Source organism: Schistocerca americana, chromosome 1 (assembly GCF_021461395.2).
Source record: "Schistocerca americana isolate TAMUIC-IGC-003095 chromosome 1, iqSchAmer2.1, whole genome shotgun sequence".
Taxonomy (NCBI): Eukaryota; Metazoa; Arthropoda; class Insecta; order Orthoptera; family Acrididae; genus Schistocerca; species Schistocerca americana.
The window spans coordinates 174708498-174730219 of record NC_060119.1 but is presented as its reverse complement, the minus strand read 5'-3'; the positions used below and the strand labels follow the sequence as shown (position 1 = coordinate 174730219).

The window sequence follows — 21722 nt, the reverse complement described above, 5'->3', positions numbered from 1 at the left end:
AAGCAACTGATTCCAAAAATCTCTCAGATCGGATCGTCGCGTAGTAAAACTAGCACCGCCATCTATCACCATACGTCTCCAACCACTTGGTAGCATGTCTTCCAGAATTAATACAAGATAACAGCCTACATTTAAAGAGAAGGACACAGAAAGTACCACAAATCTCCACTGGAACATTGAACTGATTGTGTGCTAGAAAGAAATTGCCAAGTTTACCTCGTTGTTATCGAATACTATCTCCAGCTGTCCGATGTCTCCATGCTCACACATGAAACCTCTATCCACTTACCATATGCTCGGCCATTAAATCGCACTCTTTCTCACAAAAACCAGAAAACAGATGCACAGAATACGCACTTGCCAACTTTTTCAGTTTTCCGTAGCAGAAGAACAACTTGTTGATCAATGAGGATCAGTCAACCCCGAGTTCATACACGTTGTTGTTAGAGCAAGCTTCCATCTGAAATTAACTAATGCAAACTACATTCATCTGAAGCTGCTTACTGTATTCGTCTCTTGGTCTCCCTCTACAATATTTACCAACACCACTCCCCACTTCCCTCCAGTACTACGATCACTAAACTGACAATCCCTCGATGTCTCAAAAGGTACCCTATCAATCGTCCGCTTCTTTCAGTCATGCTGTGCGACAAATTTGTTTTCTCCTCAGTTCTATTTGGTGCCTCCCCAATAGTTACACGATCTAACCACACAATATTCAGCATTCTTCTGTAGCACTACATTTCACAATATTCTATTCAGCTCTTGTCAACACTCACATCGTGCACATTTCGCTTCCACAAAATGAACAAGATCTGGTTCGGATTGCAGGAGTGTTAATGGAAGGGGAAATGAGAGCAGGCTTGAGATGAATGTGAATAAGTGAGCAGAGAGGGGAACGATGACTGACTTTTAGATGTGGATGATAAAATCTTTGAAGGGTAAAAGTTCAAATATTATGGGGCATTACTCAGTGCAAGGAATGAGATAGACCAGGAAATAATGGCAAGAATTCAAGCAGAAAACACGTCATGGTTTGCACAAGGAAAGCTACTGAAGTTCCAGCTTCTATCGAAATCGATGAATATTAGGATCTACAGGACAATAATATGGATCAGAGACCTGGACTCCGTCACAAAGGATGGAAAGAAAACTCCTTACATTTCAGGTGGTGGTGGTGGTTAGTGTTTAACGTCCCGTCGACAACGAGGTCATTAGAGACGGAGCGCAAGCTCGGGTTACGGAGGGATGGGGAAGGAAATCGGCCGTGCCCTTTCAAAGGAACCATCCCGGCATTTGCCTGAAACGATTTAGGGAAATCACGGAAAACCTAAATCAGGGTGGCCGGAGACGGGATTGAACCGTCGTCCTCCAGAAAGCGAGTCCAGTGTGCTAACCACTGCGCTTACATTTCAGAATGCTGTTCTGAGAGAGATTTTTGGATCGGTGAAGGGTGCAGACGACTGGAGGAAAAAGAGAAACTGCAAATTGCAGAAACTGTGTGAATGGATATTGTGGCTGTGATTAAAGAGAGGAGACTGAAATGGTATGGACCCGCAATGCGCCAGATCACCAGAACACTAGAGGTAACAGACCAAGGGGAAGACCACGGCTATGATGGATTGACGAGATCAGAGACAACATGTGTGCGATGGGACTAACTGGAGAAGATTAAATGGAGCGAGGAAGACAGAGAACGCTGACTGGCAAAGCCAAAGTCCGATTGCGATTGGTGTGGCCAACATAGTATCCAAGAAGGCTATGGCAAATATCTTCAAAAGAGACTTCCAAACACATAAATGTATGTACGATGTTGACAAATTTCTCTTCAGAAACGCGTTTCTCGTCATTGACAATCTTCATTATATATCCTTCTCCTCCGGCCATCATCATATGCGTAACACTTTTAAAAGCTCAGCTCCATCACACATGACTCCCATCCTAACTTCGAGAGATTTCCAACTTACTCCAGTTTTCGCGAGCAGCATAATCACTCCACGAATTTATTTTAAATTTGTGGCATTTCAACTGCTCAGTCTCCAAAGCAGGTTTTAGGCATTTCAGCTGATTATTTCCTGCTAACGCTCGTAGTACTTGCTGTAAGATGCTGCTTAATGCCTGGACTTTCTCAGGTTTCTTTCCTAAAAGGCGTAAAAAAGCACCGACTGTCCTATGGAAATCGCCCTTCGAAACAGCACAGTCAGTCCAGACCACCACCAATTAAGCCAGACTGGATAGAGACCGACCCATTATTGCCACTCTGAAGAACAGAACCCGTCCTCCAAATGCCGGAAAACCGACCGGCACGAGCCGCCAGGAAAGTCCGGGAGGTGACGCGTTACGCCCTTCTTCTCGGCGCCCTGATCCCGCTCCTATGTGTCTATATGTAAAACCGGTGTAACGTAGCTACAACAAGTATAACCCATGTTCGTCTGTGAAAACGGCTATACTGTTTTCAATGTAATGGAGAGTTCTGACGTACTCCTTACACCGACCTTGACAAAAACTGGAGAACGATGGAAAGAAAATCAAAGTCCAGTTTTGCCAATCGATACAGACCGACCACCATGTCATCCTCTTAAAAAGGCCTTAGGGGATGCATTATGGAGGTGCATAGGATCACACACCTCTCTCCCGGCTGTTGTCGGCTTTCTTTACCTTGGAGCTGATTCCTGTCATTCACCTGTCATGAAGAGGCTGAGTGCACCCCGTTCCAGTCCAAGGAAAAATCCCAGGCAGTACCGGGAATCGAACCTGGCTCCTCCTCACAGGAACCAAACACGCTGACCACCAATCTGTGGAAGTGAACGGAGAACATGCGGCTATGCATTTATAACCCTTAGCCATCAAGCAATACGGATAAAATCAGACCTAATCCTTATTTCTGCCTCTATAGATCAATTTTGTTAGAGCCCCAGTTCACCTTTCTCGTTCTCTGAACAGAGGACAATCATATCTATGCTGCACTGCTCTGAACTCCATAAACGCAGAAATTACTATTTCCTCCATTAGCTTCCTCCCACATCCTTTCTGATTTCAAAGTTTTTGTTTGTATACAAAAGTCGTTAAGAACAGTAATGACAAAAACTTAATTTAAGTAGGTGATTAAAAACATATTTTTCTTTGCATGGTAAAAATATAACTGCATCTATTTAATTGATCATAATTTGCCAGTATTATGCCATCTTACTAGCTACAAGTGCCCAGTGGGTTGTTAGATTCACAATAGTTACTCAGAACTACACAAAGAAACTCAAGACGAACTAAAATAGATGTAGATTAATCATCAGAATGATGAGCGAAATACCAATTCCGTTTCATGATTTATGGTTTCGACTGACTTCAGCTAACATACACTGTCGGAGAATGATCTCCTACAAGTCTAAGAATAGAGTAATAAAACACAAATTATTGTATTCTTGTGGCATCATGGATAAAAGTGTGGAGGGAGATATCTGACATTAATTCACTACGTGGCTCTGCGTCTACGGAGTATGAAGGGATGCCACAGTTCAGTGGAGGAAGCGATCAGTAAACAAACTAGGTTACTCAAATGAAGAGGAGAAGCACGAAAGAGGAAGGGAATCCATACCACTATGGATATTTGTCGCGCTCAGATCATTATCAGAACCTGGCTGAAACCAGAAGTATAAAGTTCTGAAATATTCAGCGAATCATGAAGCGTATATCGGAAAGTTGCAGGACACGCCACGGGGAGCGTTGACTGCAGATTACATAAATATTGTGTCTATAGAGGTCGAATTAGCGTTTGAAAGTGATGTTATCTGGATGCGTATAACAGGTGTAGGTGAAATCAAGTTAATTGTTAGATGTTTTTACGGGCCACTCGAGTCCGCCGTGACAGTCTTAGGGTCATTCAAAGTGATAATAATGAAGCTAGTACAGGGTGTTTCAAAAATGACCGGTATATTTGAAACGGCAATAAAAACTAAACGAGCAGCGATAGAAATACACCGTTTGTTGCAATATGCTTGGGACAACAGTACATTTTCAGGCAGACAAACTTTCGAAATTATAGTAGTTACAATTTTCAACAACAGATGGCGCTGCAAGTGATGTGAAAGATATAGAAGACAACGCAGTCTGTGGGTGCGCCATTCTGTACGTCGTCTTTCTGCTGTAAGCGTGTTCTGTTCACAACGTGCAAGTGTGCTGTAGACAACATGGTTTATTCCTTAGAACAGAGGATTTTTCTGGTGTTGGAATTCCACTGCCTAGAACACAGTGTTGTTGCAACAAGACGAAGTTTTCAACGGAGGTTTAATGTAACCAAAGGACCGAAAAGCGATACAATAAAGGATCTGTTTGAAAAATTTCAACGGACTGGGAACGTGAGGGATGAACGTGCTGGAAAGGTAGGGCGACCGCGTACAGCAACCACAGAGGGCAACGCGCAGCTAGTGCAGCAGGTGATCCAACAGCGGCCTCGGGTTTCCGTTCGCCGTGTTGCAGTTGCGGTCCAAATGACGCCAACGTCCACGTATCGTCTCATGCGCCAGAGTTAACACCTCTATCCATACAAAATTCAAACGCGGCAACCCCTCAGCGCCGCTACCATTGCTGCACGAGAGACATTCGCTAACGATGTAGTGCACAGGATTGATGACGGCGATATGCATGTGGGCAGCATTTGATTTACTGACGAAGCTTATTTTTACCTGGATGGCTTCGTCAGTAAACAGAACTGGCGCATATGGGGAACCGAAAAGCCCCATGTTGCAGTCCCATCGTCCCTGCATCCTCAAAAAGTACTGGTCTGGGCCGCCATTTCTTCCAAAGGAATCATTGGCCCATTTTTCAGATCCGAAACGATTACTGCATCACGCTGTCTGGACATTCTTCGTGAATTTGTGGCGGTACAAACTGCCTTAGACGACACTGCGAACACCTCGTGGTTTATGCAAGATGGTGCCCGGCCACATCGCACGGCCGACGTCTTTAATTTCCTGAATTAATATTTCGATGATCGTGTGATTGCTTTGGGCTATCCGAAACATACAGGAGGCGGCGTGGATTGCCCTCCCTATTCGCCAGACATGAACCCCTGTGACTTCTTTCTGTGGGGACACTTGAAAGACCAGGTGTACCGCCAGAATCCAGAAACAATTGAACAGCTGAAGCAGTACATCTCATCTGCATGTGAAGCCATTCCGCCAGACACGTTGTGAAAGGTTTCGGGTAATTTCATTCAGAGACTACGCTATATTATTGCTACGCATGGTGGATATGTGGAAAATATCGTACTATAGAATTTCCCAGACCGCAGCGCCATCTGTTGTTGAAAATTGTAACTACTGTAATATCGAAAGTTTGGCTGCCTGAAAATGTACTGTTGTCCCAAGCATATTGCAACAAACGGTGTATTTCTATCACTGCTCGTTTAGTTTTTATTGTCGTTTCAAATATACCGGTCATTTTTGAAACACCCTGTATATGGTAAGGTGCCAGAAATAATCTTGGCGGGGATGTTTTATTATCTTAGGCTTGGATCCAAGACAACAAGAATACAATCGATTGAAAAACATACGCACACATTGAATCACAAAACAACATTCAATTCATTCAAGTTAAATACTATCTGTAAGCTTAAGAAACAATAAAAGGCTTTTAGTTACTGCTGTATTTAACAACTTTTACTTCATAGAATTGAAGATATACTTCTGGTTCACTGGCTTTTACATAACCAGCCCACCGGAGTCTTGGACAAATATTAAAAACTAACAGGTAATGCAGAAGCATAAGAGAGAGAAAAAACACCTTTAAAAATGGGCGCTTAGAACGTTAAAACGCCAGCTTAAAGAGCTGATAAAATGTGGTTACCAAAATAAAGGATGTACCAATTACGAGGGCGTGCGGAAAAGTAACGTCTCTGAATTACTTGTGTGGAAACTCTTAAAGCTTTTTAAGCAAAATTATTAAAATGATACCACCTTATTCTACATATCTACATGTTTATTTCTCAACACAGTTGAGACATATTTCAAGTGACGAAAGACGAGTTCGTTGATACCATCACTGTAGACTGTTTAATTGTTGACGTAGCCACTACCTTTCCTCTGCTTGCACCGCTTCATGATTATCAAAGTGAAGCCCTCGGAGGCGTTCTTTAAGTTTGGGATGGGCCAAAGTCGAGACTATATTAGAGGATGATCGGTGACAGTGAACCTAAGGAGTCGGATTGTCGCAGATATCGCAGCGCTCAGGTATGGTCTGGCATTGTCATGCTGAAGGAGATGATGTTCCAAGTTTGGACGGAATCTTCGAATTTGAAACTCGACTACAGCACACTGTTTCTCGAGCACCGACGTATCTACATCTACATCTACATCTACATTTACACTCCGCAAGCCACCCAACGGTGTGTGGCGGAGGGCACTTTACGTGCCACTGTCATTACCTCCCTTTCCTGTTCCAGTCGCGTATGGTTCACGGGAAGAACGACTGTCTGAAAGCCTCCGTGCGCGCTCTAATCTCTCTAATTTTACATTCGTGATCTCCTCGGGAGGTATAAGTAGGGGGAAGCAATATATTCGAAACCTCATCCAGAAACGCACCCTCTCGAAACCTGGCGAGCAAGCTACACCGCGATGCAGAGCGCCTCTCTTGCAGAGTCTGCCACTTGAGTTTATTAAACATCTCCGTAACACTATCACGGTTACCAGATAACCCTGTGACGAAACGCGCGGCTCTTCTTTGGATACGGTCCGGTTAGATCAATATGACCATCTCCCATGTTCGACCTCAAGGTGCAATTAACCACGGTGCAGGTACTGCCGTAATGCGGCGGAAACGGTTACCTGATGTCCAGAAGGGCATGATCGTCGACTTTTGGGCCAAGGGTGGGGCATTTTCGAAACGGCTGAGTTTGTAAAATGTTTATCTACCGCTGTGGTTAAAGTGTACCATGCTTGGCAAAATGAATCTATTCAAAATCTGCGCTGAGGCAACTTTGGTGCACCATGGGCTCTGCTGATAGGGGTGAACGAATGCCGTGGAGATGTGTACAGGCAAATAGACGTGCAACTGTTGAGCAACTCATCACCAGATGAACCAAAGGGCTACCAACAGTGTTTCCTCAACTAGCGTTTAGTGTACGGGCGTATGGGCCTCTACAGCAGGCACCTTGTTAAAGCACTCACGTTGACTGTTGTTCATAGGTGAAGAAGGCTGGAATTTGCACGCCAATATCGCAACTGAATGTCCGGTGAGTGGCAGCAGGTGGCTTTTTCAGATGATAGACGTTTACAGTGTGAGGCATCTAAAAGCTGGCCGAGGTGGCCGAGCTGTTCTAGGCGCTACAATCTGGAACCGCGCGACCACTACGGTCCCAGGTTCGAATCCTGCCTCGGGCATGGATGTGTGTGATGTCTTTAGGTTAGTTAGGTTTAAGCAGTTCTAAGTTCTAGGGGATTGATGACCTCAGAAGTTAAGCCCCATGGTACTCAGAGCCATTTGAACCATCATCTAAAAGCAAACACCCATCAAGGATGGTTGGAACGGTCCAGGCCGGAGGAGGGATTGTAATGGTCTGGAGAATGTTTTCGTGGCATCGTCTGAGTGATCTCGTCATTCTGGAAGGCACAATGGATAAACACAGGTATTAATCTCCGCTTAGGGATCACATACACCTCTATGAGCGGTTTGTTTTCCCTTGGCACGAAGGTATCTACCACCAGGAAAATGAAACCTGTCACACAGCTTGCATCGTATCTCTGTTCTTTGAAGAGCAAAAAATGGCTCTGGGCACTATGGGACTTAATTTCTGAGGTCATCAGTCCCCTAGAACTTAGGCCTACTTAAACCTAACTAACCTAAGGACATCACACACATCCATGCCCGAGGTAGGACCGTAGCGGTCGCGCGGTTCCAGACTGTAGCGCCTAGAACCGCTCGGCCACCCCGGCTGGCCTTTGAAGAGCACCAAGGGGCATTTACTGTACTCCCCTGGCTATCAAACTCCCAGGATTTAAGCCCAATCGAGAATGTGGGACCACTTCGATCGGGCTCTTCGTGCGGTGAATCCTCAACCAAGACACTTAACGCATCTGGCCACATCACTGCAGTCGGCATGACTCCGCATCATCCCTGTCGGTACCACCCAGAACCACACCGACTCTTCGTGCGGGTCTCGAAGCGGTCCGCACTGCAGGAGGTAGTTATTCAGGTTTTCGACAGGTGGTCACGTTAATGCGACTCCACAGTATAGTTACATTACACACCGTCATGTTACATTTTGAGCCCTCTAGCGGCAGAGGTTTGCAACTTTCGTCAGCGAAGTGGGAAAGTCTACCGAGTAATATGGATGACAAGTGATACCTGAATGTGTATTAGTTCAAAGTGCAGAATTCGGAAGCATTGCTTTTCAATACGCTCTAGTATATGCCTTGAAACATTTATACACAAGAGATATGGTTAAGCATTATAGAAACGCTGCTCTGCGTTGACACTTCCGAAATTGTCATATAACTTAAGAAAAACAAAATGATTATATAAGGTCCGCAGGTGAGGTAATTTCAAAAATAATAACACCATTCATCATATGAAATCTTAACCATGGAAGACAATAATAATTGAATATCCAGTAACAATTTTCCAGTGAGCCCTGCAGAAAGCGTTCTAGCATGAAACCCTCACGAAATAATCCTTTCCTCCGTGATCGTCATAGAGCAACGGTTTCACAACGCTTGATTTTGTACGCCCAAAATTGATCCCCTTTGGTTAAATTCCTTCTTAAGGCGCTTCTCAAAGTTAACCGCCAGGCCTGGAAGAAATTTTGAAGTTATAACTTTCCCATTCGACCAGAACAGAGGATCATATGACAGTGAAGCGCCTCTAGAACGTCACTGGTTTCTGGACAAACTCCCACACACGGCTCGCCACGAGAGTCTGACCCGCTTAAGAGAAGCACCGGCTGCCTCCTGAGAGTGCAGAACGTAAACACGTTCGGTGGAGCTGGACAAAGATAAAGCCGTCGTCACGCGACACGAGGCAGCTAGCGTTGACTTGCACGCAAACGGGCTATCCTACATCACGCGACACAGTGCCGCCGGCGCACGGGACGATTTGGTTAACGCAATTTTGAGCTCTCAGAGAACCCCAGCAGCAGTTGTCTGCCTTATTTGACTCGCAAACCTTTTGGTTTCTTCGCGAAAATGGACGCGTGTAGAATTCCTACGTTAGCTTTATTAAAACGCACATTTCCTCTCTTGGTCATATGTTGGTTATATTTTTTCTGTCTGTGGTACACACAAATAAAACTCAAATATCTGTCAATGCATAATAAGACAAAATCAAAGATACATGTCCACTCAGTAAGGACTTTAGCTTATAAAATTTACCAAACTGAACAAACTCGCATTTGACAGAGCAAAGTCCCACAACCTTCTAGAAAATATATGGTGGAGAAGAACAATTCCGTAATGTGGCGCCTCATCCAACTGGGCTACGCTCTAACTTTGATACCATTATCCTCGTAATTTATGTTACAATCTTCTAAAGGCTTTAATTGCCAAAATGTTATTAACTGGCTTTTAATTATAACAAATCCTAACAAAAACGACACGTTTTCACAAATCTTCAATGGGTCGTTCCCTTGAAACCGTTTATTCCCATATTAAATTAGAGTTATAATGCGAAAATAACTAAATACAAGAACTCTTTAACCATCAACATAACGTTTCCCGTCATCTTATTACAACAAATCTTACCAGTGACGATTTGGACGATTTGTTCTCGAGACAACATAAAACCCAGCGAAAGTAGGCTTCTACTGAACACGACAAATGTAGTTGGCGTCTTCCTTTCTGCTTCTGATGTAGGGAGCGTTCTTTTTCCCTATTGGTGCCTTACGTGGCACGTTGCCGCAGTATCTCATAACTCATTTTGTGTTCCACGTGATGGAATAGCTCCTCAACATGAAATAGCAGGGAGTGACAAAACTCATAGAAAGCCACGTCAACGTTAGCTAATTCGTCCTGTGTCGACGACTTAAGGGACTATCGATCCTGCGGCTTTCACAAGTAACAAAGAGAGCTTTCGTTCAGTAGCGCAGAAAAATAATCAGATAATTCAATATTAGTTGGAGGCGACGTAGGCCTATCGTCTATAGACTGGGATGTCTATGGATTCATTGCACGGTGCACGGACAGGCAGTCTTGTGGAGTGCTTTTGTACACATTCTGTGAAAACTTTCGTGAGAGCATGTTCGTGAGACCACACGCAATGGAAATATTTTAGACTTTATTGCTACAAACTGGCCTCATTTTATCGACGGTGCCAGTGTAGAGACACCTATTAGTGATCATGATGTCATCATACCGACGATACTTTGAGCAGATAGTTAGAGAACCAACTCGTGAGGGTAACGTCTTAGACTTACTGCCAACAAAAAGACCTGAAATTATCGAATCAGTTGACTTAGAGGAAGGTATCAGTGATCATTAGACTGTGATAGCATTTAGGATAGCGGGTCTGACAAAGTATGTTAAGAAATGCAGGAAAATATTTTTGCTTAGCAAAGGTGACAGGACACAAATTTCAGAATATCTGAGCAGTTAGCATCAAATATTCGTGATCAGGACGAGGATGTGGAAAAAAAATTCGAAGGAATCGTATAATACGCCCTAGACAAATATGTTCCGAGCAAGGTCTTAAGGGATGGGAAACAGGCACCATGATATAGTAGCCGTGTTAGAAAACTGCTACGTAAACAAAGAAAAATTCAAAAATTCACCTCAGATTCAAGAGAAATAAAAACCTAGGCGACAAAGAAAAGCTGAACGAAGCGAAAATAAGCTTAAGGAGATCAATGAGAGAAGAGTTCAATGACTTTGAGAGTAAAACTTTGTCAACCGTTCTGAGTAAAAACCCTATGATGTTTTGGTCGTATGTAAAATCAGTAAGTGGGTCAAAATCATCTATTCGTTCACTCAGTGATCATACTGGCACCGAAACGGAAGATGACAGAGAGGAGGCCAAAATTCTGAATTCAGTGGAAAGGCGTCAGGAGCAGATGAGATACCAATAAGATTCTACATAGATTATGCGAGAGAACTTGCTCCTCTTGTAGAATTTATCAAAGATCGCTTGGGCGACAAAAGGTACCTAGCGACTGGATGAAATTGCAGGTCACGCCCATTCTTTAAGAAGTGCCGTAGGACAGATGCACGCAATTATAGACCTATTTCGTTGACGCCAATTTGTTGTAGAATTATTGAGCACGTTTTATCATCAAAAATTATGACGTTTTTGTAGAAGGAAAATCTCCTCTATAAAAATCAACGTGGGTTCCACAAACAGAGATCCTGCGACTCTCAGCTCGCTCTGTTCCATGAGATCCACAGTGATGAAGACAATGGCGCTCAGGTTGATGCCGTGTTTCTTGACTTCAGAAAGATATTTGACACAGTCTTGCACTGCCGTTTACTGAAAAAAAGCGAGATTATCGAGTATGGGAACAGATTTGCGACTGGATTCAACAGTTCTTTACAGACAGAATTCAATACGTCGCTCTTAACGGAACAAAATCGACAGATGTAAAGCTAATTTTCGGTGTATCCCAAGGAAGTCTGATAAGACCCTTACTGTTTACAATACATACAAATGATCTACTAGGGAGCGTCGGGTGCTCCCTAAGGCTGTTTGGAGATGATGCGGTTTTCTGTAACAAAGTAGCAACGCCGGAAAATGGTGACGATCTCCAGAATGATCGCCAGGGAATTGACGAATGGGGCAGGCTGTGGCAGTTGACCCTGACCGTAAATAAATGTAACACACTGTCCACACAGGAAAAGAAATCCACTGCTGTATAGCTACACTATTGATGACAAACAGCTGCGAACAGTATCTGCCGTAAAATATCTAGGAGTAACTATCCGGACTGACCTTAAGTGGAATGACCAAATAAGACAAATAGCATGAAAAGCAGATGCCAGACTCAGATTCATAGGAAGAATCTTAAGGAAATGTAACTCATCCGCGAAGGAAGTGGCTTATAAGGCGCTTGTTAGACCCATTCTTGATCATTGTTCATCTATCTGGGATGCCTACCAGATAGGACCGATAGAAGTGACAGGGAAGATCAAACGAAGAGCTGCATGTTTCGTCACGGGGTCGTTTAGTCGGCCCGAGAGCGTTACGGAAATGCTCATCAAACTCAGTTTGCAGATGTTACAAGAAATGTGTGTGAAATCCTAAGGGACCAAACTACTGAGGTCATCGGTCCCTAGACTTAAACACTAGTTCGTATTGGGCATGAGGAGAAAATTTGAGAAATTAGAGCCAATACAGAGGCTTACCGCCAATCGTTTTTCCCACATGCTATTCGCGAGAAAAACAGGACTGGAGGGCTCAGTTGGTGATACAAAAAGTAGCCTCCGCCAAACACTTTTAGATGGATTGCGGAGTATGATGTAGATGTAGATATAAACTCTACTGCCGTCAATGTACATATCGTGTAAAGACCACAAAGACGAAAGAAATAATGAATCATACAGATGCATACAGACAGCCGTTTTTCCCTCGCTTTCTTTCTGAGTGGAAAAGGAAAGGAAATGACTCTCCACGGTATTGTGGATTGCAGAGTATGTAAATGAAAATGTGGATGTAGAAGTAGCCTTTATAATTCTCCTGTCCTATTCGGACATAACATTATAATAATACCATGTACGAAGTTCACTAAGACACTCTGAGATGGTGACACAGATACTGGTGTAACGAACAGGCATTTTCTTGTGGTCAGATACAACACCCTTCACATGACGAATAGATGAGCACAAACGAAGTACAGAATTCAGCAAAGATTGTCATAAAGCGTGATAAAACCGTTGAGAGAGTAATCCAATCTGAAAAACTAAAGTAATCATATAGCATGCAGACGAAGACTTCATAAATAAGAGAGTGCTGGTATTGGCAGCTGTATATCATCACCGACTGTGACACCTGCGTATTACACGGAACTGTCTATCAACTTGATGTATATCCAGACCGAAGCCGTCCGAACCGATACTCAGGATGGGTGGAGAATCTGAATCACTGTTAGATTGCAAATGGCCGGCCGGTGTGACCGAGCGGTTCTGGGCGCTTCAGTCTGGAACCGCGCGACCGCTAGGGTCGCAGGTGCGAACCCTGCTTCGGGCATGGATGTGTGTGATGTCCTTAGGCTAGTTAGGTTTAAGTAGTTCTAAGTTCTAGGGGACTGATGACCTCAAATGTTAGGTCCCATAGTGCTCAGAGCCATTTGAATTTAGATTGCAGATACCTCGCCCCGTTGGTTGGCCCGTGGGACTGAAGCTGGCCAGTTTCGCACTTCAGCTGTGAAAGCTCCCGTGAGATATCGTTGCAGTTATCGTCCAGTTTGTGTGGCAATCCCGCAACCGTGGTTGGCAGTACCATGTCTTCATGTGTCTACGGTGCGGTATTAACGCCTGCCCGCAGGGGAGTGGGGACTAGAAGTGCACCAGAAGAGGCAATTGTGGCACCTTCATGGACTCCTCATTACTTCTGTTGGTGAGAGCCAGAAGAGGCTTAGGGCTTGACAGCAGTTTCACTGCTGCGTGTCAACTCCATGTTTTAGCCCAAAGCGGAGGCAGAAGCCATAACGGTATAGGTAGACTAGTTGTCCAGCTGTCTTGTCGTGGTTTTGGAGCTCAGTGAGCTGTGGCAGATGGGAGAGGGCGTCAAGAAAGACTGGCTGCTTGCTGCAGCTAGAGATGCTCATGATTGGCCGTAATTTCAAATAACTGTCGCCCCCTGTTGCTGATTAAGAGGCTTCGTCCACCTTGGTGATCCGATCGAAAGTTCGAGCTCATACAAGTGGGGCGACGTGATAAGAAGACTGTGTTCATAGACAGTGGACGCGCTGAATCTGACGCAACAGATAGAAGACGGTACGTGGTCAGTGTCCTTGTAATACTTCGATCATACCTTGTACGTTTACTCAATTGAGTTGGTATATCGTGAGGAATGTTGGTGACTCATTTCCCAGAGTTGTGCAGCTGCGGTTTGAATGTTCTGACTAGCCACTCCACATCACACTTTTACGCAGAGTGGGAGCAATGGCGAACTCTGCTGTTTCGTTAGTTCTGACGACGTCCAGTAGCGCAGATGTCTTCAATTGATGGCCATTGTCAGAATATATCGTTGCATGCGCTCTTTCTATTGCGAATATAGTAGACAGAGCATGAATGATAACTGACATTGCTGTAGTGCCATCCTGTCATATTTAGAAAGTTGGGAAGGGCCTCGGCAACTAGCAAATAAAGTTACTCTCTGGAATATCACAGCGAAATCGACGCACATTTCTTGTCAGGACTACTAAAGGCAAGGACAGGAGCTGAGACGGTACACAGAGACCGCCTGGCTGTGGACGTAGGCTTGGCAGTTCTGGGCCATATTCTCTGTGGTGGCGCCAACTCGGAGCCAATAAACGTGACATCGGACTAGTCTTGTTCCAGCACATCCTCCAATCTTTTGAATGCACGAGGTTCAGAGCATGGGCGGAATCACTTCCTGGCGTCGAGAGTTGTCTGTAGCTAGCAAAAGGACACAGTCTGTTACATTAAGGCGGTGTCTACGCCATGTCAGCTCACTGACAAACGCTCTGGCCAACTTCACTAAACAGCAGACATTACCCTATAAAGCAGCAATTCATGGCCCCTTTCCTGTCAATGCTCTGCGCATTGTGATTAAGAACTCTTCCATAACATGGGTTTGTTACAGGATTCTCGAACATATTCTCAGTTCGAATATAATGAATCTCCTTGAGACAGAGAAGTCTCTGTCCATGCATCAGCACGGCTTCAGAAAGGATCGCTCCTGCGAAACGCAACTCGCCCTTTTTTCACATGATATCTTGCGAACCATGGATGAAGGGTATCAGACGAATGCCATATTCCTAGACTTCCGGAAAGCGTTTGACTCGGTGCCCCACTGCAGACTCCTAATTAAGGTACGAGCATATGGGATTGGTTCCAAAATATGTGAGTGGCTCGAAGACTTCTTAAGTAATAGAACCCAGTACGTTGTCCTCGATGGTGAGTGTTCATCGGAGGTGAGGGTATCATCTGGAGTTCCCCCGGGGTAAGTGTGGTAGGTCCACTGTTGTTTTCTATCTACATAAATGATCTTTTGGATAGGGTGGATAGCAATGTGCGGCTGTTTGCTGATGATGCTGTGCTGTACGGGAGGGTGTCGTCGTTGAGTGACTGTAGGAGGTTACAAGATGACTTGGACAGGATTTGTGATTGGTGTAAAGAATGGCAGCTAACTGTAAATATAGATAAATGTAAATTAATGCAGATGAATAGGAAAAAGAATCCCGTAATGTTTGAGTACTCCATTAGTAGTATAGCGCTTGACACAGTCATATCGATTAAATATTTGGGCGTAAAACTGCAGAGCGATATGAAGTGGGACAGGCATGTAATGGCAGTTGTGGGGAAGGCGGATAGTAGTCTTAGGTTCATTGGTAGAATTTTGGGAAGATGTGGTTCATCTATAAAGAAGACCGCTTATAAAACACTAATACGACCTATTCTTGAGTACCGTTCGAGCGTTTGGGATCCATATCAGGTCGAATTGAGGGAGGACATAGAAGCAATTCAGAGGCGGGCTGCTAGATTTGTTACTGGTAAGTTTGATCATCACGCGAGTGTTACGGAAATGCTTCAGGAACTCGGGTGGGAGTCTCTAGAGGAAAGGAGGCGTTCTTTTCATGAATCGCTACTGAGGAAATTTAGAGAACCAGCATTTGAGGCTGACTGCAGTACAATTTTTCTGCCGCCAACTTACATTTCGCGGAAAGACCCCAAAGATAAGATAAGAGAGATTAGGTCTCGTACAGAGGCATATAGGCAGTCATTTTTCCCTCGTTCTGTTTGGGAGTGGAACAGGGAGAAACAATGCTAGTTGTGGTACGAGGTACCCTCCGCCACGCACCGTATGGTGGATTGCGGAGTATGTATGTAGATGTAGATGTAGAGGCTGTGTAACTAACTGGAGTCTAAGAAGAAATATAGCCTTGTGTTATGAAGAAGATTACAATGGGGATCAAACTGTGAAATTAGGGATTTATGATCGATGTTCAAAATAAAGTTTGTTTCATACAAATGAAGACGGAATTTTCTAACACGGTGTATGGCGGACATTGAGTCCTTCTCAGTTTGTTAGTAGTTTCGTCGTGACACCATTGATATTTCGAACGAAAACCCATTAGTCCACTCTCTCCTGTCTGGATTCTTACGTGACAATAAGAGATGTGAATTCTGTTAAAATGTGAACATCACAGGACAGAGTCTATTTTAAGGCACTTTCAAGCCTAAGAAAGACATTCTAGTGCGCTTTTGACAATAAAAATGTAATGTCAGTTTTCTTAATTTATTAAGCTGATAGGAGGTTTGAGCCCGTGGTATTAGTTTTGCATAATAACTAATTTTGCCTAAGAAGGATTGTAAATTTTGTAATTGCTTGTGGACTAGCTAGTTATTAATTCCATCCGTCACAGTCTTTCAGAGGCGTACTTCAGTATCTGCCCCAGGTGTTTTACAACTTGTTCGAAAAATCTCTTATTCATCCAGAAACGCAGACCATGGGCTTGAAGCTCCTCAACCAATGCCTATAGATTTAATGAAAGTTACGAGTTACGAGTTAGTAACGCCACACTCTACTAGATGGAAAAAGAGCCGATGACTATAAGATATAGAAAAGTATCTACGCTGGCAACGTGAAAAGCTTTTCTTATAGGACTATAAATTTTTCTGCATCTATATCCGTGGCAGTATTTTGTCATCTGAAAGTGGCGTTATCCGTCGTTTGTTGCTTTAACTCACATAGAGGCTAGCCTTGTGTGGGGAAGGAAGCAAGGGTTATCTGCTACAACTCTACATCTATGTACGTATTCTGCGAACTACTGTGAAGTTCATGGCGGAGGGAACATAGTAAAGTTTCTCTCCTGTACCATGTCACATGGTATTGGAGAAAAATGACTGTTTAAATGCTTCCGTACATGCTATATTTGGTCCAATTTTGTCTTGACGTTCGCTAGTGCAATAGTAGGGAGCGGACTGAAGTGCATCTCCAGATTCTTAATACTGATTGTAAGTACAGGATTATTCCAAAGGAACTCAGGGGATTCAGAAGACGATCGACCAAAGCCTAAAAGACATACAGAAAATAGGTACATATCAGTGGATAGATCACCTCTCAAACTGGCATCCTTGTGCTGCGGCAAAAGTCAATATGTGCGTGCCGCTTTGGAAATCTCTTCATTGATTTGGCTGCCTGCAGGCGCAAAGTATTTCGATGCAGCAACATGGAGCGAACGATTTATGTACAAGTTCTGACACGTTTGTCCCCTAGTTCATCTATACCATGACACGTATAACTTGTAGGGATGGTCTGTTCATTGATAAGTATAATTTTCCTGCATATCTTGTATTTTCGTGCAGTCGTCTTCTGAAACTCTGTAGGTGATTATAGACAAAACTTGTAAGGCATCAGTCACTTGAAACTTCGTCCTTTCACGCAATAGGACAGTAAATTCGAATTACGCTGTGGTAACTCTGATACCAAATTCTTTATTTCATCCCATAATGACTATCTTAGAAACTGAAGAAATTGGTTTTAATTCAGTTTTCATTTCATTTTTCCCTTTAATTTCTTTATTTTACTGAGCTGCATGAGTTCCTGGTATTCTTGGCAGAAGTAGTGTTCGTCTCCTGAGCTGAAGTAAATGGCGTATGTTCCGAGCTCCTTGTGAGTGTCCTGACCATTGAGGTAGAAGGGCCGTAGGTAGCCGTACGGAAACAGGCAGTCACAATTTGTTTTCATTTTATTTGTGAGCACCTCATCTACGAATTCAATAGCCGCACTTTGGCATCTGTGTTTGGAAGATAGGGGAGTACAGTGCAGTCCTGACTTCGGGATAAACAGATGGAGATCCTAAGTGCAGTAAAGTCGGCAGCCTGGCGCTAGTGGCTGCTGTCTCCCAAAATATTTCCTCACCCTCGTGGAAATAGGACACCACTTACACCACTTAGGGAGAGGTGAAGCGTACTTGCGTCTGTGTGTTTAAATGGAGTAGTGGAAAATTTTGAGAGCGAATATGCTTTTTTGTAAGAACTCGTCTGATTGGTCCCCATGCGGTTGCCACACCGGTGCAAGATAAAACAGTTTTATGGACATTTTAATTGGGAACCACATTTGCCATCTGCATTTCTGTTGGTGACATGGGCAGGAAGGACACTGTGGTCCGAGACTTAGACAACTTCACACTCTTGTCCAACTAGTGAAAACTCTCCAACTCCGATTCTAAAAGTTAACACTTGGCGGCAACACTTCATGTTCACTCATTTCTTTGGATGACAGAGTGCCGGCCGGAGTGGCCGTGCGCTTATAGGCGCTATAGTCTGGAGCCGAGCGACCGCTACGGTCGCAGGTTCGAATCCTGCCTCGGGCATGGATGTGTGTGGTGTCCTTAGATTAGTTAGGTTTAATTAGTTCTAAGTTCTAGGCGACTGATGACCTAAGAAGTTAAGTCGCATAGTGCTCCGAGCCATTTGATGACAGAGTTTTCGATGAGCCTTAGTTCATCAAGTTTAAAGTCGTACTCAGCCATTTTGCTGGGAAGAACTGCCAAATCCAACTGGCCGCATCGAGGGCGTGCGTAGGCGGACGTCATTTAGGAAGTGGCTTCCATACGTTGCTTGCTGATCAGCCGCGGGCAAGCTTGCTATCGCTGTACGTTTTCTGCTGCTGCAGACACAGATTCAGGTATGGTAAGGACGCTGTCGAGTGAGGGTTTGGAAGATACGCACTGAAGAGCCAAAGAAACTGGTACACCTGCCTAATGTCGTGTAGGGTCCCAGTGAGCACGCAAAAGTGCCGCACGACGAGGTGGCATGGACTCGACTAATGTCTGAAGTAGTACATGAATCCTGCAGGGCTGTCCATAAATCCGTAAGGGGGGTGATCTCTTCTGAACAGCACGTTGCAAGGCATTTCAGACATGCTAAATGATGTTTATATCTGGGGAGTTTGGTGGCCAGCGGATGCGTTGAAATTCAGAAGAGTGTTCCTGGAGCCACTCTGTAGCAATTCTAGACGTCTGGCGTGTCGCACTGTCCTGTTGGAATTGTCCGAGCGCGTGGGAATTCACAATGGACGTTAATTTATGCAGGGGATCATACGGGATGCTTACGTACGTGTCACCTGTCAGAGTCGTATCTAGACGTATCAGGGGTCCCAAATCACTCCAACTGCACCACGCCCCATACCATTACAGAGTCTCCACCAGCTTGAACAGTCCCATGATGACATGCAGGGTCCATTGACTCATGAGGTAGTCTCCATACGCATACACGCCCATCTGCTCGATACAATCTGAAACGAGGCTCGTTGAACCACGCAACATTTTTCCAGTCATCAATAGTCCAATGCCGGTGTTGACGGGCTCAGGCGAGGAGTAAAGCTTTGTGTCGTGCAGTCATGAAGGGTACACGAGTGGTCCTTCGGCTCCGAAAGCCCGCAACGACGGTGTTTCGTTGAATGATTCGCACGCTCACATTTGTTGATGGCCCAGCACTGAAATCTGCAGCAATGTACGGAAGGGTTGTACTTCTGTCACGTTGAACGATTCGGATACCTGTACCGGTACCCTCGTGAAACGGTCGTACTGAAAAATCGCCACTTCATCGCTATTTCGTAGATGCTGTGTCCCGCCGCTCGTGCGCCGACTATAACACCACGTTCAAACTAAGTTAAATGTTGATAACCTGTCATTGTAGCAGTTGTAACCGATCCAACAACTGCGCCAAACCCTTGTTGTCTTATATAGGCGTTGCTGACAGCAGCGCTGTGTTCTGTCTGTTCACATATCTCTCGTTTTGAATTCTCGTGGTTACACTCTTTGGCACTTCAGGGTAGTTAAATTTCAGTGTAATCACGTGGGGTTCAGTAAACAGTAAGATGTCTGTAGCGTAAAATAGAACATAGGCCTGTGGCGGGAAACATACTCTTCACTTTTTACAACAATACGGGATAAAATATTCACTCATTCCTCGGTCCGGCGTAATGTAATTTTCGTTATAACTTGACAAGGGAAGTTATGGCACTTGTGCCCTTTCTTTGAATACTTTCATATGGTTGCCTCCCAATTTGGAATTATATGTGATATTGCGCAGTTCTTCCAAGTTTCATTCTGTATTAACTTAATGTTATTTTTTATAGCACGAAAGATCGACCAAGACCAAATCTTTTTCAGGTGTGTAAGCCACCTGTTGTGACACGAATTTTATTTTTGTTCTCAATTAATGACACCTTTTTACTCGCATCTTTCATTTGATAGTTATGTACGTTATTAGAAAAATTGATGCTAGTATGATCCTGCATCCACAGCTTAGCGTTACGGCTGTTGCTAATTGCAGATTAGACTACAGATAACCTCTTAGTAACCTTTCCCTGACGCGCACAGACCTAGCGAGCGCTACAGTTCGTGGGAGCGCCCGCATCACAGGGCTCCAGCACGTCAGTAAGTCGTCCGAACATTGAGTTACATACAGTTCGCGCTGGGGTACTCACACCCTGTAAGGTTTCATAAGATAATTTGTGTCTATTTTAAGAGCTTAGCAAAGGAGGTTTTCAAAATGTGCTGAGGCTTTCCTGTGAGTGAAACCTACGATCATACGCTACCCTCTGTAGACCCCATTTTGCTATCTGAGCTTTATTGTAAAATAGGCACAGAAATAATTTTGCAAGTATCCTGTACTGCCATAGAACAGTCATGATTGAGTTTAGCTGCATTTTTTGATGAAATTTTGTGACTAAACAAGAGAAGTAATGCATTTTCTTCAACGCAGATGCTAAAAGCTGCAGCTGTTCAAACGAACTGTGCGTCTGCCCGTTCGGAAGGAAAAAGGAAAGCGGCGAGATTTGCTTTCACACAGAAGGGGGTATGGAATGTGTCCCGTCTGTAGCGTCATATGAAGACGACGGTGATGCTGGAAGAGGTAAGAATCATAACTGTGAGCACTTATTTCACTGTACATCTGTTTAGGCCGGCCGCGGTGGCCAAGCGGTTCTAGACGCTTCAGTCCGGAACTGGACTGCTACGGTCACAGGTTCAAATCCTGCCTCGGGCATGGATGTGTGTGATGTCCTTAGGCTAGTTAGGTTTAAGTAGTTCTAAGTTCTAGAGGACTGATGACCTCATATGTTAAGTGCCATAGTGCTCCGAGCCATTTGAACCATTTGAACATCTGTTTACACCATCCGTCAGCTGCAACTACTATAACCACCAATCGTTAGTATTCTATTGTAGACAATTAGCAGAACACACGTTAATACATTATGCACCTCCAAATTTAGATGAATGGATCGACACCTATCTGATAGGCCGTGATAAAAAGGGCGATCATGTGTATGTACGAAGAGAGTTGTTGAGAGGAGTCACAAGGCGTTGTACATACAGAGCTGATAAGATATCTGGTCATCGGCCAAGGATATTTTAGAAAAATAATATTAAACTGCCCACGGAGATTAAAATATATATACTTTTTTTTGACCGTACAATCACATAAGTATTTCATAATACCATAACTGGTTTCCACCAGTCGGGCTGCCAACAGACGAAAAGAGCAATCAAGAATAATTGGATAATCTGTAAAAACTGACAAGTAAATACCTACGCAATGACAAAAAGAAAGGAG

At 44.1% G+C, this 21722-nt stretch overlaps 1 protein-coding gene across 1 annotated transcript in view; it reads left to right on the top strand.

Moving 5' to 3' along the window:
* LOC124625401 (coagulation factor IX-like) overlaps positions 1-21722 on the top strand; it is a 233459-nt gene that overhangs the window by 125920 nt on the left and 85817 nt on the right. Inside the window, exon 4 of the mRNA XM_047149168.1 lies at positions 20874-21023. Coding sequence (XP_047005124.1) covers positions 20874-21023 — 150 coding nt within the window. The remainder of the gene's footprint in view (positions 1-20873; positions 21024-21722) is intronic.